We start from the raw sequence: 26,559 nt of genomic DNA on the forward strand, positions 1-26,559 counted from the left end.
TCAGTGTGTGATGAGGGTATGGAAATCCTCATCTGATGGCATTTTCAGTGAAATTAGAAACAGAGGTTACACCTGTGTGTGAGGAGGGTGGGAAAGGTATTGGTACTCTGTAGAGATGAGCAGTTTGAAGGGGTTAACTAGGAACTGTAGTGGGAATACTGGCTAGTGCCAGGAGCCTACTTAAGGTTTGTGTTTGTAAACTGAAAATGAGACCAGTCACCATGCTCATATGTTTTCTGTATTAATTCAGCAGCCCCACTGCAGGTGTAAAATCAGCAAAAAGTTGGGATTTAGCTAGGATTGGGATTATGCCAAGATAGTGAACTAGAATAGGGAGAGATACAAGGTGATGATTATAATAAAGGGAAAACATGAAGAGGGTAACAGCGAGTGAGAGGATGGAAGGGTCTGGATTGGAGATCCCAATGAAGGACAATAAAGATCTGGGATTATTGGAGTAACTGAGTTGGAATAAGCGTGGATGTCAGGGGAAGGGAGGAGGGCTGGGAGGTGGAAGAGCAATGGTGACCAGAGATTGGGATGCTTAAGATGGAGAGTATCAGTAATGATGTGATCTAAGGGAATAGCATGAAAGTAAGCGGGTGAGATATGGTGCAGCAGAGCAGAGCACACATCTGAGAGGCCAACTATTGAAAAATCGACTTCGTGGAAACTCGAATGACCAAGAGTATGACAAGACTAGTGACAGAGTTGTTGGGAACGTGACAGATGACTGAACAAGGGTGGGTTGGCAGTTTCTGGTAGCAGTGTGTTTAAAGGACCTGAAACTTCTTCAGGAGGAGGGAGAAACATACTCTTGAAACAGCAGTGAGGAACAAGGGAGATATTTACCCCCCACCTCCAGACTCAGTGGTACAACGAAGTTGAAAAAGGCCAGCCGCCTTTTGAAAGAACACTCAGGAAACAGTATTCTTGGGGGAAATTTTAATTAGTGTAGGATATGGCAGGAATATTCAATGAAGAGATTGTGAATATAAGGAATTTTGCTGATGACAGTAACCATGAATTCCAGAGGACACAGTGGAAAGGCTTACAGATTATGATCTTTAGTTAGCCAGATCACAATTAGAATTTGGGTAATTCATGATGAACTGGAAAACTTGGTTTTTTTTGTTTTGTTCACAGCATTATCTTAGGTACCTCATGATTTTAAAACATTTTTACTAGATCTGTAATTATGTATCCTCATTTTTAATATTGTTTTTCTCTTTTTTCCTTAGGCAGTCTTGTTAGTGGTTTGAAATTTTCAAGTTTTATAAGAGGAGTAGTTTTTCCTTTTGGCTTATCCAGTTTTTAAAAATTTGTTCTCTAACTATCTTTTCTTCTGTTTTGTGTTTAATCTGTTTTTTCACTTCCTTATTTAAATGCTTAACCTGTTAATTTAAAACATTTTTGTTTTGTAATAAATTCATCAAACACTAAATTTACATCTTTGAATCAAGTCAGTGCATCCTGCTAGTTTTATGTGTAGTGTGTGCTTGCTAAGTTGCTTCATTTGAGGCCAACCTTTCATCCTTATTCATTTATAAGTAGTTTGTAGTTTCCATTTGATTTCTAACCCAGGTGACTTAGAAGTACATTAAAATTTTTCTGTGTACATTTCCTTTTGCTTTCTGATTTTCTCATTATTTTTTATTATTGCTTCCTAGATTAATGATTTGTACATAAAGATGATCTTTTTGAAATGTGTTGAAACCTCCTTTGTGATCTACAAAGTGCAATTTTTTAATGTTGTATTAAAAACTTCCACTGTGATTGTGGATTTGACAGTTTCCCTGGTGGTTCAGATGGTAAAGCATCTGCCTACAACGCGGGAGACTCAGGTTCCATCCCTGGGTTGGGAAGATCCTCTGGAGAAGGAAATGGCAACCCACTCCAGTACTCTTGCCTGGAAAATCCCATGGACGGAAGAGCGTGGTAGGCTACAGTCCATGGGGTCTCAAAGAGTCGACACGACTGAGAGACTTCACTTTCTTTTCTTTCTTTCTGTATCATTCTATTAGTTTATTTTTCAAGTTTGTTGCATTGGATGCATTTAAGACAATTTGTGTATGTGTGTGTGCGTATGCACATGTATTTTTTAAACTCAGTGTTCACTGTATCTTTATTGACTTTCTTCCTCCTGATTTTGACATTGTTATGTCACTTTTAGTTTAACATTTTCCTGGTGCATCTTTTTTCTTTTTTTCCTTTTTTATTTATAGCCATCTGTATGATTTTTGTTTTAAGTGTACCTCTACTAAATGGCTGAATTTTGTATTTTTAAATCACTCTAATAATCTTTGTTTTTAATAGTTGAGTTTGATGCATATACATTTATTGTGACTATTGATATATTTAGACTTCAAGGCTGAACCAAATAAAATGGATATTCATTCATTTTTTATTTACAGAAATGACAACTTTATAAAAAGTTCAATCTAATAAATCATATTTTGTTTAGCATCTTTATTTTTTTCTTTCCTGCAATACTAATTGCTACATTTTCAACTGGTAAAATTTTTTGTATTCATGTTTTTCTGTCTCTTGGTTTGGAAGCTGCACGTTTTATTTTTATTCCTTTAATGGTGAGATCTGGTCTCATTGTAGTCTGTCAAGGTTAAATTTACCTACGTGCTCAGTGTGTACAGTGTCGCTTTGATTCAAACAGTCATGTTATTTTTCACTTTTAGGACATTTCTAGTTGTAATCTGAAATTTTGCTGTGTCACTGTGCCCTCCAGTATATTCTTCTGGAACTGCTCCTGTGCACATAGCAGGAACTTCTTAATCTGCACTGTTAGTTTTTCTCACTTTTTGAATTGTATCTAGATGAATTTCTCATGAATGTCTTGATAAGGGCAAAGTCTGGGTCTGCTGTTTATTGGCTTTGTGGCTTTGGACAAGTTCCTTGACCTTTCTATACCTCAGGTTCCTTATCTGTATGGTCAGGACACTAACAGGGGTTGTTGGAAGACTCTAGTGCTTTGAATACTCACTGGTCTAGGATGCAGAGAAGGCCTCTGTCCCGAGAATGAGCTCTCCATCCTAGTGCAATTCTCAGGAAAAGGCGACTCGAAGCATGCTTTTCCATCTTCACTCTTTTTTACTTTTCACTGTCTGGCTTCTGAAGTGTATTCACAATGCACTGTTAAATGAGAACTGTCAGACTGATGGTTAAGTACCCCTCCATTGAGCTGGACAAAACTGGCCAACAGGTGCTTTTCAGACGAATCCCCCAGAGGCGGAAGAGGAGTAGTGTGGGGCAGTGCCTAGAGAGCAGCCTTTTCGCCCCCTTATCTGGATCCAGAAAAGTCTTGCTTGTCTGAGCTATAGGCTTAACTCCTCCTATAGCTGGAGTGTCAGGTCAGCTTGCAGCAAAACCTTTACCACCTTATAGGATCTCCAAGGACACGTTTTTGAAGGCAACTGTAGCAAAGAAGAACATTGTTACAGTGTCAAGAAGAATTCAATAGAATTAACAGTAAAAAAAAACCCCATTGTTAATGTGTAATCTTAGGGAAGAAGATGAATACAATTTGAAGGCATCTAATTTGGCAATTCCATCCTATATAATTAGTCTCAGATGATTAAGAAATAATAATACCACTTATTGAGTGTTTATTATGTAACGGGGCTGTACACATTACTACCCTGGTGGGTGGTATGCCCAGTTTACAGATGGGGTAACTCAGACCAGAAAGAACTTCTTTTAGGGCTCTTTCTTTGTGATTCTAGTGCACACTTCCAGTTTTGGAGTTGCCTTTGAGTGCAGCCTGCCTAATACCAGAGGGAAAAAAATGGAAAACTCACCACTGGTTGGATGGAACTTCAAATTCCCATCCCCTTTGCCAGTTGACCTGCTACCATTCACATTTCAGTGTTCTCTCAAACAGCTGCTCCGTGCATTCTGTCCAGGAGTTACAGTTCCACCCACTAGGAGTAACAGAGTAGAGTGCACTTAATCCATCTTTCCTGGAACCAGAAAATATACCCATTTAAAGTGTATGATGCAGTGATTTAAAGTATTTATTAATAACTGTAGTAAACTTGCAGAGTTATGCTGGTATCACCACTCTTAGAAAGTTTGTTGTTGAGTTGCTCAGTTGTGTCTGACTCTTTGTGACCCCATGGACTGCTGCACACCTAGTTCCCCTGTCCTTCACTATCTCCTGGATTTGTTCAAACTCATGTCCATTGAGTCCATGATGCCATCCAACCATCTCATTCTCTGCCACCCCCTTCTCCTCCTGCCTTCAATCTTTCCCAGCACCAGGGTCTTTTCCAATGAGTTGACTCTTCGTATCAGGTGGCCAAAGTATTGGAACTTCAGCTTCAGCATCAGTCCTTCCAATGAATATTCAGGACTGATTTCCTTTAGGATTGTAGTTTGATCTCCTTGCTGTCCAAGGGACTCTAAAGAATCTTCTCCAGCCCCACAGTTTGAAAGCATCAGTTCTTTGGCACTCAGCCTTCTTTATGGTCCAGCTCCCACATCCATACATGACTACTGGAAAAGCCATAGTTTTGACTATACAGACCTTTGTTGGCAAAGTGATGTCTCTGCTTTTTAATATACTGTCTAGGTTTGGCATAGCCTTTCTTCCACGGAGCAAGCTCTTTTAATTTCATGGCTACAGTCACCATCCACAGTGATTTTGGAGCCCAAGAAAATAGTCTGCCACTGTTTCCATTGTTTCCCCATCTATTTGCCATGAAGTGATGGGACCAGATGCTATGATCTTAGTTTTTTGAATGTTGAGTTTTAAGCCAGCTTTTTCACTCTCCTCTTTCACCTTCATTAAGAGGCTCTTTAGTTCATCTTCGTTTTCTATTATTAGGGTGGTGTCATTTGCATATCTGAGGTTATTGCTATTTCTCCTGACAATCTTGATTCCAGTTGGAGCTTCCTCTAGCCAGCATTTCGCATGATGTACTCTGCATATAAGTTAAATAAACAGGGTGACAACATACAGCCTTGACGTACTCCTTTCCCAATTTGGAACCAGTTTGTTGTTCCATGTCCAGTTCTAACTGCTGCTTCTTGACCTATGTACAGTTTTCTCAGGAGGCAGGTAAGGTGGTCTGGTATTCCTATCTCTTTAAGAATTTTCCACAGTTTGTTGTGATCCACACAAAGGCTTTAGCATAGTCAGTGAAGCAGAAGTAGATGTTTTTCTGGAATTCCCATGCTTTTTTTTATGATCCAGGAGATGTTGGCAGTTTGATCTCTGCTTCCTCTGGCTTTTCCAAATCCAGCTTGTACATCTGGAAGTTCTAGGTTTACCTACTGTTGAAACCTATCTTGAAGGATTTTGAGCATTACCTTGCTAGCATGTGAAATGAGCACACAGTTGCACTCATTTGGAAAATTTCTGTTCACCCCAAAAAGGTCTCTGGTGTGCGTTTGTAGTCACTCTCCATTGCCACTCTCAGCCCCAGGTTAAAGTTATCACTAATGTGCTCTATTTATGTAGACTTGCCTTATCTGGCCATTTCATATAAACGGAATCACATAATATGAAGTCTTTGTGTCTGGGTTTTTTTGACTGAGGATAATGTTTCTGGGGTTCTCCCAATTTGTGGCATGTCTCCTTTTTATTGCTCAGTGTTACTCAGCTGTGTGGATGTTACTTCTGTCACCCATTGATGAACATTTGAATTGTTCCCGTTTTTTGACTATTATGAGTAATGTTACTAAGAACATTTGTATACAGGAGTTTGTGTGTATACATGTTTCTGTTTTTCTTGGGCAAATTCCCAATTGCAGAGTCTTATGATACTCTTTAACTATTTGAGAAATTGGCAAACTCTTTTCCAGAGCAGCTGCGCCATTTACACTTGTACCAGCAGTGTGTGAGGGTTCTAGTTTCTCCACATCCTTACCAATGCTGCTTTTTTTACTGTTGGTTTTACTATAGTCATTTTACTGGGTATGAAGTGGTACCTCATTGTAATTTTAATTGGGGTTTCTCTAATGATATTGGGGATCTTTTTATGTACTTATCAGCCATTTTTGTATCTTTAATGAAATGTCTTTTCAAATGTGTTGCCCATTGTTAGTTGGATTATTTGATTTCCTGTTGCTGAGTTGCAAGGACTCTTTATATATTCTGGACAAATTATAAATGTCAGACGTGATTTCCAAATATTTTCTTAGTTTGTGGCTTGTGTTTTCCATTTCCTTAATGGCTTAATGGTACCTTCAGGTACAGAATGTGCTCATTGGCACAGAAAAATTTAATTTTAATGAAATCATATTTATCAGTTGTTTCTTTTACGGATTGTGCTTCTAATGTCACATCACACTTTATGGAACAAGACTGGACTTCTCCCTGCTAAGGTCAGGATCAAACAAAGGATGCCTGCTCTCCACTTCTTCTCAAAATTGTACTAATCCAAAACTCAGAAGTGCACTGTGGGTACAGGAAGAGAGCCCAAGAAGTAGCCCTCTCTGGTCTGAGATACAAAAAGAGGGTCTCTTAAGGATCACTTTTTTTTGTTTGTTTAATCTTCCCTATACTCTCAGCCCCTAGGCAATACTGTCAGGGCACACAGCCATGAGAGCACTGGCCAGGGAAGCAACTAAACATCTGAGGAAGGGAAAGAATCTCTTTGATTAGAAGAACTCTGGTCTTCAGAGCATGTGTTGAATTCCCGTTGCTTTTCTTTTTCTGTCTCCCACATTTTGACCCGAAACACAGATACAGTCTTGGGAAATATGCAGCAGAGAGAGGAAACTAAAGGCTCACTTTCTAGCTATGTTGGAAGACTCAAAAGATGTCAGTTCTCCAGTACAGGGATTCTTTAGAAAACTAGGAATAAAATTACCATATGGCCCAGCAGTCCCACTACTTGGCACATACCTTGAGAAAAGCATAATTCAAAAAGACACATGTACCCCAGTGTTCACTGAAACACTGTTTACAATAGTCAGAACATGGAAGCAACCTAGATGTCCATTGACAGATGAATGGATGAAAGTTGTGGTACGTATGTACAATGGAATATTACTCAGGCATAAAAAGGGATAAATCTGAGTTAGTTCTAGTGAGGTAGATGAACCTGCAGCCTGTTACACAGAGTGAAGTAAGTCAGCATGGAAAATAGCATATATTAATGCATATATATGGAATCTAGAAAAATGGTACTGATGAACTAATTTGCAGGACAGGAATACACAGACACGTAGGACACAGACTCAGAGACTGGTGGACACCGCAGGGGAAGGAGAGAGTGGGAGGAAACTGAGAGAGTAACACTGAAACATGTACATTACCATATGTAAAACAGATAGCTAGTGGGAGGTTGATGTGTAACACGGAAAGCTCACCCAGTGCTCTGTGACAGCCTAGAGAGGTGGGATGGGGTGGGGGATAGGAGGGAGGGGACATATGTATACTTGTGGCTGATTCACACTATTGTATGGCAGAAAGCAACACAACATTGTAAAACAGTCTTCCTCCAATTAAAAATAAAAAATTTTTTAAAATAGATCCATAGTAGCCCATCAAAAAAAGATGTCAATTCTCCCTCAATAGATGTTCGGTAAAATTCCATTCAGAATCTGAGCAAGGGATTTAAATTTTTATTTGAAACGGCAAAAGAAATAGAATAACTAAAATAAATTTGAAAATGATGAATAAATTTGGAGGAAATACATTACCCAATTCAAAGACTTTCTATAAAGCTGCAGTAATCCAGTATGATGTTGGCAAAAAGAGATGTATAGATTAGTGGTATAAGATAGAAAGCTCAGAAATAGACCCATATGAAAATGGCTCTTTTTAAATTTTATTTTATTGAAGTATAGTTGATTTACAATGTTGTGTTAGTTTCAGTTGTATAGCAAAGTCATTCAGTTTTATATAAATTATATTCTTTTTCATTATGGTTTATTACAAGACATTGAATATAGTTCCCTGTGGTATACAGTAGGACCTTGTTGTTTGTTTGTTTTATATATAGTAGTTTGTATATGCTAATCCCAAACTTCTAATACACCCCCCTCTCACCCCCTTTGCTCTTTGGTATTTATTTGGTTTATTTTGTGAGTCTGTTTTTATTTTGCAGACACATTCCTCTGTATCATATTTTAGATTCCACTTATAAGTGATATCATATAGTATTTGTTTTTCTCTTTATGACTTATTTCATTTAGTATGATAACCTCTCAACTTCCCAGGTGGTGCTAGTGGTAGAGACCTGCCTCCTAATGCAGGAGACATAAGAGACACTGGTTCTATCCCTAGGTCAGAAGATTCCCTGGAGGAAGGCATGGCAACCCACTCCAGTATTCTTGCCTGGAGAATCTCATGGACACAGGAACTGGGTGGGCTATAGTCCATAGGGTCACAAAGAATCAGACATGACTGAAGCAACTTAGCACTCAATGATAATCTCTGGGTCCATCCATATTGGTGCACATGGTATTATTTCACTCTTTTATGGCTGAATAATATTCCATTACATATATTCTTTATCCATTCATCTATTCATAGACACTTAGGTTGCTCCCATATCTTATGTGTATACTAAGTCACTTCAGTCATGTCCAACTCTTTACAACCCCATGAACTGTTACCCGCCCCGCCCCCAGGCTCCTCTGTCTATGAGATTCTCCAGGCAAGAATACTGGAGTGGGTTGCCATGCCCTCCTCCAGGGAATCTTCCCGACCCAGGGATTCAACCCACATCTCTTGCATCTCCTGCATTGGCGGGAGTGTTCTTTACCATTAGCCCACCTGGGAAGCCCTGAGAACCACTGCTCTGTATTATTCCTTTTAAATAAAGTTGTTAAAAAGACGAAATTCATCTGTAATGCTAGCGGTCCAGAGGAGTGGTCCCCTTGGGAACAGGTGCAGTGGGAGCCTCTGTGGAGTTGGTAATGGTCTGTTTCTTCTTCTGGGTGCTGACTCCTTGATGCATTCACTTTGTAGAAACCCATTGAACTGTATACTTACAGTTGTCAACTTGTGTATATATTTCAGTAAAAAGTTAAGACTCTTCTTTTCCCTCTCTTCCTAACCCATTCCCTGTTGTTAAGTCTGTGTGTGTGGTCTTTCTGTTGTGTTTGTTTTTATTTTTTATTTTTGTTTTGTTTGTTTTTAAAGTAGCATAGCCTTCCACTTGCGAATTTTGATCCCTAAGGATGAAAGGCTCATTTGGGACACAGTGGAAGAAAACGGCTTCATAACACAGCCTGTGCTTATCCTTAGCTCGATGTCGCCTTCCTCCAAAGGGTTACCTTCCCTCCAGCCCCACAAGGACAGGTGGCCCCTTCAGGGGAGAAGCTTAGCTGGAATGCTGAAAGCCTCTCTGGTTCTCCTTGGGTGCTTTATGGCTTTTCCAGGTAGAGGGGAGTATATGTGTGTGTGTGTGTGTGTGTGTTTACATGTTTGTGATCATTTATAAAGATTTTCCCATATTTTCTCTGTTTTCTGTTTTGTTTTTAATGAAATCGTGTGGGGTTTTTTTTAATATAACTTTTATTTATTATTTTATTATTTTGGGGTCTTATTACTTCCTTACTATGCATTTATTACTTACTTATTATGCATGGGGTCTTCACTGCTGCATGAGGGCTTTCTCTAGTTGTGATGAGCGAGGCTGCTCTTCACTGCAGTGGCCCCTTCACTGCAGTCTGCCTGCAGTGCAGACTTTTCACTGCGGTGGCCCCTCCTGTTGCAGAGCACAGGTTCTGGGTGCATAGATTTCAGTAGCTGCAGCACGTAGGCTCAGCGGTTGTGGTCACGGGCCCTAGAGCGTGGGCTCAGTAGTTGTGGCACATGGGTTTAGTTGCTCCGCAGCATGTGGAATCTTCCAGACCAGGGATGAGACCCATGTCCCCTGCATTGGCAGGCGGCTTCTTACCCACTGTAACACCAGGGAAGTCCTGGGAGAATGTTTGTGAGTTTGTATTTCTCTGAATGATTAAATTCAGTTGTTTGATTTAGGAAATTGTTATCCTTTTTGTCATCTGTTCTTCTGGGTCCTAATACTCACTCTGCTTTCTGATTCTTCCATCCTTCTGTGAATGATTTCCGTTTTAGTCTTCTTTATTTCCAGTGTTCCGTAGCCTGACTTCCTTTCCATACAGCTTCAGAATGTAATTCCTTAACCTGTCGTCCTAGTAGTAAATCTGACCTGCAGAGCCGGCCCCTCCGAGTTCTCCACCATCTTCCTGTTGGCTTCCAGGTTGTGCACCCAGTTGGCTCCCCAGCTGGCAGTACTGTTGTACATGACAGATTGACCTCATCGTCATCTGAGTCTCACTGGATTTTGTTATTTTTGTTGTTTCTGTAAGCTAGCTTTCTAGTCACCATGGCTGTATTCTGTTTCCCAATACTCATAAGTAGGATTAGCTTGTGAAACAAGATGACTTATGACTTAAAATGATTCAATTAAGCAATGTTAGAATGTCCTGAAACACATGCCTTGATGTCTGGTTACTTAGTCCAGCTGTCACCCTTGGGTAGTCTTGTTTCTGGTGGTTTCATCTAGCTCACAAGAGTGAAAGACGAGACCATGTAGAACTAGTTTATCGATTCTGTGTGCAGATGTTTCGAGTGTGTTTGGTCTTTTCTGATGCCTACATCTCTAGACACAGTCTATACTGAACAAGATGCGTGCTGGAAGTGCGTAGTGGAGTAGCAGCATCAAGATTGTGAAAGTCACAGCCAGGCCCTGCCACTTCCTCCCTGGGTCTGTCCTTGGCTTCTCATCTGTGAATTGCGGCTCCAGGTACCTCACAAAAATATTAGGAAGCTTCAGTGCCTAGTGCCTAGTAGATACTCAGTAAATATTAGTTCACTTCCTTGGTGGAAGGGAATCTTTTGTTTAGATTATTCAACTGTTAGACTGTAGTGGTTCTGATTTTTTGTCTAATGGGATTCTTGAGACCTGTTCACTTTGGGATTAGTGATATGGCCTTGGTACATTCTCCATTAAAAAGAATCAACAGAAGACATGAGAGGTGCCTGATTTTAAGAATATGACTGACATCTTTAAAATAGCTTCAGTCTAAGCATGTATAACTTTAGGTACTGTTTTATTAAATGCAACATTAACCAGAACCTAAATAAATGAGAAGTTACTGAGAGTTGCACCACTAGAACCAACTGCCTTTATTCCTCTGTCACCCCTCCTAGTCTGGGTTACTTGATTTTGCTGTCTTAAGAGTTTTACAAAGGTGTTTGCTTTGTTTTCAGGTGTAAAACAAAGGTGTATCCAGATAACCTTCCTACAACCAGTGTGGTGATTGTTTTCCACAATGAGGCTTGGAGCACACTTCTGCGAACTGTCCATAGTGTCATTAATCGCTCACCAAGACACATGCTAGAAGAAATTGTTCTAGTAGATGATGCCAGTGAAAGAGGTAAATTTTACATTTAATGCCAATGATACACTACACCTTTTGTCATTAGTGCTTATAAAACTAGCTGCTATCAGTGATAGCTGCTATCAGTTTAACCTAATAATTTTATACAAGCTTCTAATTTATCCTAAAAGTTATTTATGACATTTGGTCTCATTCACATATGCAAACAATTTACACCCTTGTGAAACTTAAAGTATTACTTTAATTAGCATTTAGTTGTATCACATCTTAACCTTGTTTTAAAAAGAGATAACTATGTAAAAATTTATGCAAAACAGTGGGGGAGGGAAAAAAAAGAACACTTAGTTTTGTCGGGATTTTCTCTGTGGGAAGCTCAGCCCGGAGCCGGTGGAGAAAGACTGGCTCTGATTTGGAGCCATGAAGAGAGATTTAGTGCAGGGACAGTGGGAAGCATCCCGCCGGCAGAGCAGAGCCTCAGCTGGGCGAGTCCCAGTTCTCCAGGTTCTCCCGAGGCCTTCCCGTTTTCTTCATCCCCAGGGTCAGGCATGGTCCACAAAAGGGTGATGAAGGGACTTGTGGGAAAGTGGTGTATAGTATGTCTCTGATCTCATGATGAGTCTGTGCAATGGCTCTGGCCCAGACATTCTTCCACAAATCTCAGAATTTTTCACGGGCTTTTTTGTTTTTCACAGCGCAGCTGTTTAGGATCATTAGGTCATGTGCTTTCCCCAATATTCCTATATTCACATGAGAAAAATTTGGAGGAAACTACAGAAAATGACTTTTCCTTCCTTAAGCAGCTTGAAACTTCATGACTCATGTCTTAAACCTTTTTTTGTTGTTATCTTCACCTTTCTCACCTAATCTCTTATTGCATATGCTAAGGTAGTTTAGTCAAGTATTATACCTTCTCCTTCCTGTGCCCACACTGCTACTAAGTCACTTCAGTCGTGTCCAACTCTGTGCGACCCCATAGACGGCAGCCCATCAGGCTCGCCCGTCCCTGGGATTCTCCAGGCAAGAACACTGGAGTGGGTTGCCATTTCCTTCTCCAGTGCATGAAAGTGAAGTTGCTCAGTCGTGTCTGACTCCCAGCGACCCCATGGACCACAGCCTACCAGGCTCCTCCGTCCATGGGATTTTCCAGGCAAGAGTACTGGAGTGGGGTGCCATTGTCTTCTCCGTGTGCCCACACTAAACATATACATTTAAGCATGATGAAATTTAGTTACTTCCTATCAACTATTGGGATTAATTTGCACATTGATAACAATTTAAATCTTCTTGCTTTGCCAGATTGTAGAGGTAAAAATAAATAAGTTACAGCCTTGCTGTCTCAAGGGCCTTGTAGCTTACTTCCTTAATCTAATCAAGGAGATAGTTTATAGTTTATAATTGCATAAAACATTTAATAATAATATATACTATAATTAATGTCAAAATGGATGAGAGCGGTTATAAATTAAGAATACCACACTTAAATAATTACTATTGACAGTAGGCATATAAATTTCACCTGAATAATTGTTAGCTAGGAATTAATTAATCCCTCTTTTAGAAAATTAACCAAAGTTAATTTTGCAGCGATATATAAAAACATCTCTGTCCTCTGAGTGACTTACTTGTATGTTGAAACTTGTGAAATTAAATGTTCCTCAAGGAGAGATATTTTTCCTCAGATGAAATGATTTGATTTTACATTTCCCCCCGTTTTCTCCATCATTTTGTTGCAGGCCTGAGAAGGCTGTGTGAAATAGTAAGTTTTTGTGGGATGTAGCCTAATCAGAAAGATCCATGTGTCCACAACATGAAGTGGCAAAGAAAGTCACGTATCCCAGTTATTTTTTCCTCCCTCATGTGGGCCCTTCTGAATCACCGTGGCCTGTGTAAACCTGTAATTGGAAACGTGTGGGCAGGTGTCTGCCTCCCTGCTCTGCTGGGCTCTTAGTCACCAAGCAGGTCTCTGAGTGTCACTGCACAGCCCTCACAAAGAACTTGGTTCATCTGTATCTTCTTGCCTGGAAAGCCTCAGGGCTTCTGATTGCCACTTCTGATATTTGGGCACCACTGGGCGTTGTGCTGTTGTGGTCATAGCTGCAGTCTTGCTGCCCAGACTGAGAACGGTCTGACCTTCTTGTTTGGGTGGTAGCTATGGGCCCAGGAACCAGAGCCAGCTCTCTAAGTCTACCCCTTCCTGCTCATGAGGCCCAGCCAAGGCACCATTAATTCTCACCTGTCTGATGGAATAGACTAGTCTCCCCATAAACACTGTCTCCCTGAAGGAAGCTTTTAAACATGCAGACCAGACCACATCACTTCTCTGATGAAAATGTTTCCTCGAAACAAAGACCTACTATATAACGCAGGGAACTATATCAGTATCCTATAATAACCTACAATTGAAAAAAATCTGAAAAATAACATATATATAACTGAATCACATTGCTGTACACCTGAAAACATTGTAAATCAACTATACGTAAAAAAAAGCATTCCTCTGAGGCCTACAACTATACTTCAGTTAAAAGCAAGCAAACAGCTTTCCTCTAAGGCCTGCATGACCTGGTCTTTGCCTGCATCTCCAGTCTCATCTTGTAATTTCCTGCCCACCCTGTCCCCACAGTTCAGCTCAGATGTTTCATCAGAGTCAAGTTACATTTAGAGAGGCCTTCCTTGACCTCCCAAGACCAGGTCATGTCCCACTGAACACCTCTCACAACACTGTATACTCCACAGCACCCCCAGAGCTTTACCGTTTTATACACCCACCCCCCAAGGCAGGCACTGTAACTCCGTCAGGAAGGACTGTCTGCTCTCCATTTTCTCCCCAGTGCCCACAGTGCCTGTTACATAGTAAGCAGTCCAGAATATATTCAGTGAATGAAGGAAAGAGTAATCACAGTCAGTTAATCCTTGCGTTTTCCTCCTCTTCTGCATAGAGTTCCTAACTAGGTTGTGTAGCATGTGTAGTCTGCTCATGGCCTCAGGGTACTGGATTTCACGGTTAACTGCTGAGACATCAGTAGCTCCATTTATTAAGTATGAATTAGGTGCTATAATTATCCCTATTTTATTGTTAGAGCAAAATGAGACTTAACCATAAACCTAGGGGTTAACCTCTTAACTACTATGTACTTCGCATCTGTCATAACTTTACTGTTACAGGGTCTGTAATAAAGATGGAATCTGGATGAATCCCTGGTTCATGTTCAGAGTTATGCAGTTGTCATCTCAAAAGGGTATCTTAAGACTTAGAATTGATACAATGTTCTTAATCTGATATGACTATTGTTTTTCCCATTTTACACAAAAGAAAACAGGTTCTTATTTAAGTAGGGATTAGAAGTCAGGTTTATTAATATTACACTCTAAATTCCTTGCTCTTTCGAATTCTGGCTAAGATATCTCAGTTGTTGCCGGGAGCAGTGAAATTTTCCCTGACCTTTACTCTGCCAGCCTCGCGCTGCCTGAGGTAGAGATGCCTTGGGATCCATTTATAGACTAATAGCTGTAAAGATATTTAATAAATAGGATTCTCCCTTATTTTTAGATGATGATGTGTCTTCTAGTCATAATCAATTAACCCCCATGGCTTCATTTTCAAAAACTGAGTTTTGAATAAATAGTTCCTAATCCCCCATCTAGTCCTGAGCACACAATTCTCTGTCAGCTGTTAGAAAGACACCTATTTTGTAGCCATATTGCATGAGAGCCACAAAGATGTCAAATAAAATGCCAAGAAAAGTTGTTGAATAGCAACTTTTTTGAGCTACCAGACCATGCATTTTTTCATTTTAATTGCAGACAGGACAGAGTATCATAACTTTCAAAGATACAGGACTCAGGGATTAGATTGCTTTGATTCTTAAGCACTTCAAACTGTCTAATTCTGGAAGGAAGACTTACTGGGAGATGTGTTGTGACACAGTTGCACTTGACTGGTCTAAGGTACTAGAATATAACTCATACCTCATCACATGAGATTTATCAAACTCTGAACATAAAGCAATTTAAAATTTAAAAGTTCACAGTCCTGAAATTTTCCCTTGGTTGTTTCCTTGTAGGATTTCTTGCTGTGGGTGAAAAGATGGGCCTTGAAGTCAGGCAGAGCTGATTTGACTGTTGGACCTAACCCCTTAATAAACTGTATCATCTTGATCAGTTCATTTAATATTCTGAGCCTTAGAATTTCATATCTAAAATAGGTTTAATAACATCTCATAGGGCCATTATGAGGATTAAATGAAATAAAGTCTGTAAAGAGCCTGGCATTATACTAAACAGACATAAAAGGGTAAAATGTTGCTTTTCATCGGGATTGGCATCACCCTCACCTTTTTACTCAGAATCAAATTATAGCTTTCTGGTTCATAAAATCGTTATCAGGTAGGAGTTCTCCCCACATTTTTCAGATACTCCTTTTAGCCCAGATATTTTAGAAAATGTGTTAGCAGACATGGAAATGATCGGTGTTCTGGTGTAGTGGACATAGAGGCCTTTTTTCTCTTTCACTGTTTTCATAGCCCTGATTATTCCATTGTTGAATCAGTCAGGTCTTACCACTTCCAGTGAACAAGAACCATTTCACACCTATTTGTCTTTCCCTCTCCAGTATGTAGGAAGCCCTTTGGGTTCCCACATTTAGAATTTACCCCCTTAATATACCCAACCACCCTTATGGAGATCCCATGGGACAGAGGTAGTCATAGGCATCCTGGTAGCTCCATGTCAAGATTTTCCTTCCCTGGAGAGACTGTCCTTGTACTTCTTGTATGGGGACAAGTTGGAAAGACATTTGCCCACCATCCATTGCTTCTCTGGCATAACTACCAGAAACTAACCTGATCTGCAACTTCTTCTCTTTGCCTTGAGGAAGTGGAAACTTTTCTGCTTTTTTCTTTTTAAAATTTATTTATTTGGCTGCACCGGGTTGTAGTCATTACACATGGGATCTTCAGTCTCCCTTACAGCATGCAGGATCCTTAGTTGCAGCTTGTGGGATCTAGTTCCCTGACCAAGGATTAAAGCTGGGCCCCCTGCATTGGGAGTGCAAAGTCTCAGCCACTGGACCACCAGGGAAGTCCCCCTTGTTTGCTGTTTAAAGTCAGTTATGTACTCTGGAGGCAGGAAATCCTTGACTTAAGAGCACAGCCTTTCTCTGAACTCTCCAGGATAGCTGCTGATTTTCTCTTTTTCTTTTTAGTTGCCCTTCCCTCTTGAAAGCTCTTTTACTTGGACCAAACTGTCTGTTAAGGTTTCTGTTTGGTCTTGCAGCTACAGCCCAGCATTCTCTTACAGCTTGACCTCACTCCCCACCTCCTGCAAGAAGAACTGCATAGTCAGAGACTATGACAGTCTGTAAGACAATTCGCTTCTGTCTTTGAAGAAACCACACAGTTTTCTGAACTCTTAACAGCTATTGTGTATTCGTTCCTTCTCTCTATTGAGGTCTGGGTTTAATTCTCTTGAACTACCTTCTTTCTGTTCCTGATCCTTAAGCGTGATTTTAAAAAATGATAATTGAGCCTGACAGAAAGCTCCTTCAAGAAATGTAGTAACATGCCTTTGACGGAGCCTGACCCAGAGGCTCTCTCCTAATTCCTCTAACAAAGGAGAGGCAGTTCTGGCACATTCTCTCAGGAAATAAAAAGCCTTCCTGGGTGAGCTGGGTTTGTGAGGCAGGGAGCCTCACTCACAGTGCTCAGTAAATACATGTTAAATGAATGCTGCAATCCAAAGTTGCTTTCCACCTGGGCAATGCCAGCTCACAGGTTTTTTGTGTTATTTTCTTAATTTGTTTTATTCCTTTTCAGACTTTTTAAAAAGACCTCTAGAGAGTTACGTGAAAAAATTAAAAGTACCTGTTCATGTCATTCGAATGGAGCAGCGTTCTGGATTGATCAGAGCTAGGTTAAAAGGCGCTGCTGTGTCTAAAGGCCAAGTAATCACCTTTTTAGATGCACACTGTGAGTGCACAGTGGGATGGCTGGAACCTCTCTTAGCCAGGATCAAACACGACAGGTAATTTTATGGGATTTATAAATTGTTTTCAGTGCCTTTGTGTTAAACTGTGGTAAGTTGCAAAATTCTGTTTTAAAATAAATATAAAAATATTTTCATCTGAGTTTTCCTTTTAAATACCTATGAAGAGTGCTTGTGCTCAGTTCCTGAGTTGTGTCCAACTCTTGTGACGCCATGGACTGTAGCCCACCAGGCTCCTCTATGCATGGGATTTTCCAGGCAAGAATACTGGAGTGGGTTCCCATTTCCTTCTCCAAGGGATCTTCCTGACCCAGGGATCGAACTCACGTCTCCTGCATTGGCAGGCGTATTGTTTACCACTGAGCCACCTGAGAAGCCCCATGAAGAGTGCTCTAGACTAAATGTGAAGACCACATTCTAAAGCCTGGAAGCACTGTTTGCAGACTGTCTTGTTAGTAAGGATGGGTTAAGAAATGTGTTGTTAGGATGTTTATTGTCTGCTCTCTTCACTGAACAGGAGCAGAACATATAGACAGTTATCTCAAGGGTGGTAGGATAAAAAGCCCTGTACTTGTCCCTGCTCTCTAAGGCTGATACGAGGGTGCGGGCAGGTCATCTCCTCTCTGTCTGCATCTTTACTGAGGCTGCATCTCTCAGCCTGTAGCACAGAGTTAAAGGGAGTGAGGAGATACACGTTGCCCCTGAAATGCTTGATTGTATATGAAAATAAGCACTGTAATCTTGGCTAATACAGGTGGAACATTGGAGCAGTGCAAGTTCATGGTTGTAGTCTTTCATGATGCAGTTTTCAAAGAATTGCCTACTGCTGGGCTCTGGCTTAGTTCCTAGATATCAGGAAAATACCTAACTAACTTCATTCTGCAGGACCTAGGTTTGTTGCATTTCTGCTTGTCATTGCAGTTTGAACCAGAGGCTGGCTGTGTCAACTTAACATTAAGATTTAGATTTCAGCAGGGTAAACTCTTATTAGTCAACTTGAGCATGCATGCATGCTAAGTTGCTTCAGTCGTGTCCAATTCTTTGTGACCCTGTGGTCTGTAACCTGCCAGACTCCTCTGTCCATGGGATTCTCCAGGCAAGAATACTGAAGTGGGTTGCTATGCCCTCCTCCAGGGGACCTTCCCGACCCAAGGATTGAACCCAAGTTTCTTATGTCTCCTGCACTGGCAGGTGGGTTCTTTAGTACTAGCGCCACCTGGGAAGCCCCCAAGTTGAGTTTAGTGGGAGCTTGTCATTGCATCTATTCTGTTTGTAAGCAAATGCTGGACCTACATCTCTCCCCTTTCAAAGATGAATTGCCTGGGCAATGAGAAGATACAGTAGCTTTAGGAAGGAGAACACTGCCTGAAAAAGACATAGGATTATCTGTAAATTTTTTTCTGTATGTAACAGATGACTGATTCAGGAAGTGTTTTCTTGTGTAAAGACAGTCTAACCTTTATGAAGCAGGAGCCTAGACCTTTAGAGAAAGCAGTGTGAAGTGATGACAGAAATATGAAAGGGAAATTGCCTGAAATAACAACCACAACAACTTCCAGTTGGACCGTATGGTAGATGAGGTATCCTGAATAACTTTTCCAACTGAAAAAGCTAAATTCTGGATAAATACAAAACACATTTTTAAGTGCATCACCAGGTTGGCACTAAAGTAAAAAATTTTGCAGCTCTCAGAACGAAGTGCATACAAGTAAGTAGTCCAGACACTAAAGCCAGCTTTCACCTACAGGGTTTCCTGCTGAACTTACGGGATATGGATCTTCTACCTTGAAAGACAAACAGAGGATAGGAGCCAAGGCCAGGGCCTTGCCTACAGTGTGAAGACAAATAGCAAATATCTGCATAAAGCAAGGCTTCTGTTGTTTGTACTTCTGGTTTAGAATAAGAAGTGAATTCTTTCACACTAAAGGCAACCTGGCTGTTTCAACCTTGATATGAGGTGAAGGAGGGAAAACAGATCTCTCTCAAGAATTTGTAAGCAGGATACAGAAAAAGAGGATACCAGTTCAACTTGTTTTATGTGACTAGTATAACCTTGATAAGAAATCAGAAAAGTAGTACATGGAAAATTATTCAAACCCACTGGTGAACCCTAATATGAAAATTTCACACCACCAGCAAGCTGAGTCCAACTGGGATTTATTAATATCATATCAACATGTATAAAAAACACAGGGGTCCCCAACTTCCAGGACCTAATGCCTGATGATCAGAGGTAGATCTGATGTAATAATAATAGAAATAAAGTGCACAATAAATGTAATGCACTTGAATCATCCCAAACCCACACTTCCCCCACTCCATTTTCATGGAAAAATTGTCTTCCATGAAACCAGTCTCTGGGACTACTGATAACATATCAATATATATGTATATATAACATATCATTACTACTTGGTTTAATTTAATATTACAAAACCAATTCACAAAGTAGACAATGTTAACATATTTCTGCAACTGTGATTAAAACCCTGTCATTAAAACTCTATAATCACTTTAGTAGATACAGGGAAAGGTTCATTTATGATTAAGATGAGCATTGATTTATGGTTTAAAATACTTAGTAAACTATTACAGAATGGAAATTTACAAATTTTAGAAAGGACAGCTAAACACACACATGTTAACTGGCAAACATAACAGAGAAATGTTGAAAGTGTTTTGCACAAGATAAGGATGCCCTGAATTATTCTTATTACTCAGTATTATTAGAAGCCTTAGATTTTGCAATAATACAAGAAATAAATAAATGGTGTAAGAATTGGAAAGGAAAAAAATGAGTGCTATCAATTGCAAATGATGTGTTTTTTACAAAGAAAAGTAATCTATACACAAAGTAGTAGAGATAATAAGAATTTAGCAGTGTTGCCAAATATAAAACCACCATAGAAAAGTCAGTTGCTTTCTCCATACCAGCAGGAATAGTTAGAAAATATAATGTAAAAAGAAGAAAAGAAATGATACCATTTATAATAGCAATGGAAATCATAGGCTGTGATTAGGAATATGTTTAACAAATGATGCATGAAATTGAAAATGGTTGAAATTCACTGGAAAATAATCTGAGCAGAGAGAAGGATAATGTTAATGGATAGAAAAGTCAATATAAAAATGTCATTTCTCCCCACATTGATCTATAAATTCAATGTGTTTTTAATTGAAATCTCAGCAGAATTTTCTTGGAGGAACTGGCTGATGCTGACATTTATATGGAAATACATATTTTTTTAAAAAAATAGCTAAAATACCCATGAAAAAGAAGAGTCAAGTACAACTGGGCCTGTCCTACTAGATATCAAGACTTATTTTAAAGCTGTTTAATTGTGGCAGTGATGTATTGATGCAGGGATTAGACTCATGAAACAGAGCCAGTCCATATTTATGTGAAAACATGAATTATGACAGAGCTGGCCTTTAGGATTACAGGAGACTGTGAGATAAGTAGCTCTAGGACAGTTGGTCACCCATAAGGAAAATAAACGAAGTTGGATACTTGCTGCATGAAAACCCAAAATCAGTTTCATGAAGACTAAAGACAAATGTGAAAGGCAAAAATATAATTCATTTTGAAGATAATATAGGAGAATATGATTTGGGAGTAAGGAAAGATTTCTTAAATGAGACACCAGTCGGATGGGGAGGATACTCTAAAGTGTGGCTCCCAAGGGCTCTGAGAAGGGGCAGTGTTCCTTAGAAAGAGCTGTGGTAGTGTATGGTTTTTCAGGCTCATAAAAATTGCAGTAACCAAAAGGAAAAAAATTTAGTGTGTATGATCAGACAATTTATATGAAGAAATAAAAACTGAAATAAAAAGTACTCATTCTAATAATTAGAAAAGATAAATTTTTAAAACCCAGAGATACTATTTAACATTATTATAATTACACAGTTGTAAGAAAATAGCATCCAAAGTTGATGGCATTATAAGAAAGCTGTATATACATATATATAAAACATTCTTGGAAAGCAGTAATGAGCAGTGCCACAAAAAATTATTTAATTCACTAGTCTCACTCCTAGAAGTTTACTCTTCAAGCAAAAGTGAAAAAATATATATGAACATGATCCCTTAGTTTCTTAACAGCAAAAATCTATAAGAAACACAAATGTCCGAAAGTTTATTTTTTAAGAAAGTTATTAGCTTAAAACTGTTAAATATGTAGTCATTAAAAGTGTTATTTTTTATACTATAGAGATATTTGAAGTACTTTTCATGTGGCAAAAAATGTAAAAAGTCTGAATGGAAAATGGGTGGAAGGTTATTTTAAATGGGTTATAAATAAATAGGATAAATGATGCTAGCTCAGTAGGATAAAGTGGGGGATTTTTTTCACCACTGTCTTTAACATTATAGAATGCATTTTTATTTTAAAAACATTTAGAATGTACTTGTTATGTAGTTGTTATGACAGACCTCAAAAAGGAAAGTTTTCAAAGATTTTTCATCTGCTTTTATGATTCTAGGAAGACAGTGGTCTGTCCCATCATAGATGTGATCAGTGATGACACTTTCGAGTACATGGCAGGTTCTGACATGACCTACGGCGGGTTCAACTGGAAGCTCAACTTTCGCTGGTATCCCGTTCCCCAAAGAGAAATGGACAGAAGGAAAGGTGATCGGACTCTTCCTGTGAGGTAATTGATTTGTCAAACATTTTCCCCAAAGTGTTACTGGTGGGGGATTGTGAAGCTTCGGGAATCACATTAGAAGGATTTTAAATGTATTTTGAAAGACATGAAGGATTTGTTCACCATATGTGAAGTTAAGAGCCATTTTTCATTTATTTGAAATAATATCATTATTATTTATTTGAAATAATGTCATTATTTCAAAGACGGATTTCTTTTTTAAGTAAAAAAATAAGTTCAAATTTTTCATTTCTGTAAATCTAGTGCCTGTGAGAAATGACAGTGACATGCGTATGTTCTTCCATTCCTATATGAACAACAGTTTGCAAATCTGTAATTTATGCTTTAATTCAGTCACTAAGGATAATATTTAACTTAAACCATCCCTTCAGTAATTTTAAGTGCCAAGATGTGAAAATATTGCCTAAAACTGGGTAATAAAATGTAAGACTTTAAATTCAGACATCTACCATCTGACAAGGTTAGAAAAAACTTGTTTCAAGTATAAAAATAACTAAAATTGACAAAAGTATAAAAGGGATATCCATTAATTCATTTCTGCTTTTTCTTTTGTTCTGTATTTGGTCTTATGTAGTTTTTTTTTTTTTTTTTTTTTCAGAAAGGGATAAAAAGCTTCATGCTATTGAGGACCTTTAGAGAGAGACCTTGAGGCTTCTGAGCCATCCTAGGATTCATTCTGGTTGCATCAGCCTATTGCTTCTGTAGTAATTGAGACTTGCTTTTTAGCCTTTTTAGCCTTCTCCTCTCCTAGGCTTCCCAGATCTGTCTGCCTTTGAATTGAGTCCAGTTCTGACAGTTGGAGAGCGGTTTCACTAGTTCTGTGCTCTTTGTCCCTAGCCAGCCCAGGTACTCTCCTACTTTCCCAGTAAAGGGACTTTTTCACTCTTTGGCTGACAGTTCAAATCAGCATCTAAACCACGGGTTGCTAAACATTTCATGGATGATAGGCTGCTTTGAAAAATCTGATAAAAGCTAGGAGTCTTCCCTAAACTGGGGGGTAGGGCGGTAGGCAAGGATGCCTGTATAAATGCCTGTTTTACATGTATAAACAGCCGGGTTTGCATAACAGTTCTAGGAAAATTAGATGCCAAACCTAGGTCAGGAAACCCCTGCACTGAAGGATAAAGCTGGGTGTTAGCCTATTTCCTTTGACTCCTAAGATATTAGGCTTTCTCATTCTTTTTTGTCTTCTAAAATCAAAGTAAGTCCTAACTTCTTGGTGGAAACAACTATTTCTTCTGTAAAAGCAAATGCTACCTCCCTCACCAGTGCATGGAATGAATATATTTCAGGGTTATGTAGGTGACCAGTTCATCCTAAACTATTCTCTCCATGTGTCCTCTGTCCCTAGAATTTAATTATGTTCTCCCTAGTTGGAACCCATTTTTCTCCCATACTCATTCTTCAAGTAAATCAGTACTTGGTATTCATTTATTTAAATCCTCCTTTGTTATCATTTCTGCTTAATTCAACCTATTCCCACCCACTCTGCATACCTGAGCCATGTTTTGTGGCAGACAGTTTACTGTACTTGGTCAGGATGATGATCCCCTTAGGTGGAATATATTGCTTTTATCCTGTACTTCATCTCCTTCCTTAAAGTTCAGGAAAAGAGCTGCATTGTTTTCATCCTGTTTAATCGTACATCTTTGCAGTGTTTGCCACCCTTTAAAACCTGGCGTGCTAGAGCTGCTGACGTGAGTCTGGTTGGTTAACATGGTCAACTGCATTTTTAGTTGCTCAAAACTCTGGAGCACATGACAGTCAGATGAAGAAGATCACAAGAAATAGCTTCAGCTTACGGAGTTTAGGGTGAAAGCTCAGTCAGGACCTGAGGATCAAGAATGGCACTGGAGACAGTAAGAAGCTTGGGACCAGGCAGGGAAGGGCGTCCGGGCTGGAGCTGTGACAGCGTGACGGGGGTGCAGGTCATATCTGGAAACCAAATAACTCAGCATAGAAACAAAGCCCTTGGGGCCTGTGAACGTTTCTGAAGTGTGAGAATCAGCATTTATTCCATAAACAGTTAAAAAACTACTTTTAAAAACAAAAACTGATAGTAAACTTTAAATTGTTGCAATTAACAGTATAGTATTATGATTGAATTTCAGAACACCTACAATGGCAGGAGGCCTTTTTTCAATAGACAGAGATTACTTTCAGGAAATTGGAACATATGATGCTGGAATGGATATTTGGGGAGGAGAAAACCTAGAAATTTCCTTTAGGGTAAGTTCCCGTTGAAAAAAGTAACCTGTATAACCTCAAATATGAATATGCTTTGAATATTCGTGTTCTTTCTAAAGAAAAAATAAAAAGTGAATTTAATATGAGTTTAACCAGACTTCACAGCCTTCAGCCCATAAAAAGTTTGGAGATACTATTAAAGGTTCATTCTAAAGTATTTTAAGCAAATAATTCAGTTATATTAGTAGTCCACCTGTAAAATTTACACAGGATTCCCCAGTTGTCTTTACTTTCAAGGAAGTAATTCAAACTCTAAAAGTAAATAAAAATAACATATAGTTCATAAATGCTACTTTGTTCCTCAATTGACAAAAACATAATTTTACCTTCTTTAATATTCTGTGTCCTTCTGGTTTGAGAATTGTTCTTATTAAAACCTGGCCACTTTACCAGCTTTCTGTTTTTCAATAAAAAGAAAAAGGCAAAAGAATTCTGAAATTATTCTAAATTAATTTAACCCAGTCAGCCTTAAGTCTTATGCATTTCATGTTCACAAAAATCAACTTATTTTTAGAATGATATGTATTTCTGAAAATAATGAACTTTAGACACATGGCTTATTGAAAACCATAGTGAACTGCACAGAAGTCTAACCCTGCTAGCTCTCTGCATTCCTGGTGGATCACCTTGCTCCTTATAAGAGGAGAGGTTTGGACTCCAGAGCATCTTGGAGATCCTATTTGGCTGTATCACTTTATGATCCTGGGAAAACGTTAGAGTAGGCACACTGAGTATTTAACAAAGTCAAGACTTTTCAAAAAGCATTGTAATTGAAAATAGTCTACAGTTAAATAGACTTTTAACTTACAGAAAAATGTATTTTGAAAGGAATAGAAGGATATTTGATTAAGGATGTGAAACCACACACACTTAATGATCTTCCTTTTCTCCCTTTTCTTGTTTTTATGCTCACAAAGACACTAGACTGCTCTCACTGGCCACTGAGTAACTCATGAGTAATCCACAAGTTGAGAGTCCTAGGTTCTGGGTAATGTATAGGTTGTGACACAGGTTTGGAGGACAAACAGATAGGGCTCCAGCTGAACACTCCATGGTCAAAAGTTTTTTGACCATGAACCATATTAATAAATACATTATACACACAACCCATAATGTAAGCATTTCATCAAACAGTATGTCCTTGTTACTAAGTGCTGGTTGCAGTTCATCAAATTTGAATTTTATGACCCTTATAAGATTGATGGACTGCAGTTAGAAAAAAACACTGCTCTGGACCTCACGTCTTTTCTAAATTTAGCCTTCAACTTCTAGTTTGATCAGAACCAGAAATTGAGGAAGCACTGACTCTGGGACCATGTAGCAGGAGCTCCACTGCACATACACCCTTGATTCTGTGAAATTCCAGCCATGAAATTCAGTAGATGTGAACAATTTTTTTTTTTTTAACTGCCGGTGTTCAAAACCCATCTTCTTTGCGGCTGTTTCCAGATTTGGCAGTGTGGAGGAACTTTGGAGATTGTTACTTGCTCACATGTTGGACATGTGTTTCGGAAAGCTACACCCTACACGTTTCCAGGAGGCACGGGGCAGATTATCAATAAAAATAACAGACGACTTGCAGAAGTATGGATGGATGAATTCAAGAATTTCTTCTATATAATTTCTCCAGGTTAGCATTATTTTGCATTAGAAACACAAGACAAACTTTCTTGGTCTGATCCTAATGCATTCTGAGGAGAGGTAAGAAGGGGTGGAAAAGAAGCTTTGAGCAGAGGCGAGACACTTACCTCAGAGGTTGTTGTAAAGAATAAATGAAATTACATATATAGAAAGTGCTTAGCAAAAGCCTGGTATAATATTTACATCACAGGAGACACAAGAAACACAGGTTCGATCCCTGCATCAGGAAGATCCCCTGGAGAAGGGAATGGCTACCCATTCCAGTCTTCTTGCCTGGAGAATCCCATGAATAGAGGAACATGGTGGGCTACAGTCCATAGGGTCACAAAGACTCAGACACAACTGAAGCGACATAGCACGCACAAGGGAACAATAATAATACGTGATCCAGTATTGCAGAAATTACTGTTTTAGTCCAGGTACTTTCCATGTTTTTCTCTTTTTTTTAAACCTAACTGCAACATTTAACATTTACATGAAATGGTCAGGTATTTCAAGGCCAGTGCAAAGCCCCGTATCATGCCTCCAGGAGTTTTTCTCTGCTCTTCAGAGTTTTGTGACAACAGCTGTTCCGTCAGCTATAAATCTGCCTGACATTATGATTCTATCCTCTTCCAGTCACCACGAGACTGCCCGGGGTGGGGGGGGGGGGGGGTGCACAATTTAGGGAGCTGTGTGAGA

General features: G+C 39.2%; 1 protein-coding gene across 7 annotated transcripts in view; it reads left to right on the forward strand.

Annotated features, from left to right (window-relative positions):
* Positions 1-26,559, forward strand: part of GALNT1 (polypeptide N-acetylgalactosaminyltransferase 1) — a 116,822-nt gene that overhangs the window by 72,254 nt on the left and 18,009 nt on the right. For all 7 annotated transcript variants that reach the window (XM_070452857.1, XM_070452856.1, XM_070452860.1 and 4 more), the window contains 5 exons: positions 11,210-11,376; positions 17,154-17,361; positions 21,805-21,975; positions 24,102-24,219; positions 25,687-25,867. In XM_070452857.1, coding sequence (XP_070308958.1) covers positions 11,210-11,376; positions 17,154-17,361; positions 21,805-21,975; positions 24,102-24,219; positions 25,687-25,867 — 845 coding nt within the window. The remainder of the gene's footprint in view (positions 1-11,209; positions 11,377-17,153; positions 17,362-21,804; positions 21,976-24,101; positions 24,220-25,686; positions 25,868-26,559) is intronic.

Source organism: Odocoileus virginianus, chromosome 22 (assembly GCF_023699985.2).
Source record: "Odocoileus virginianus isolate 20LAN1187 ecotype Illinois chromosome 22, Ovbor_1.2, whole genome shotgun sequence".
NCBI classification, from domain to species: Eukaryota; Metazoa; Chordata; class Mammalia; order Artiodactyla; family Cervidae; genus Odocoileus; species Odocoileus virginianus.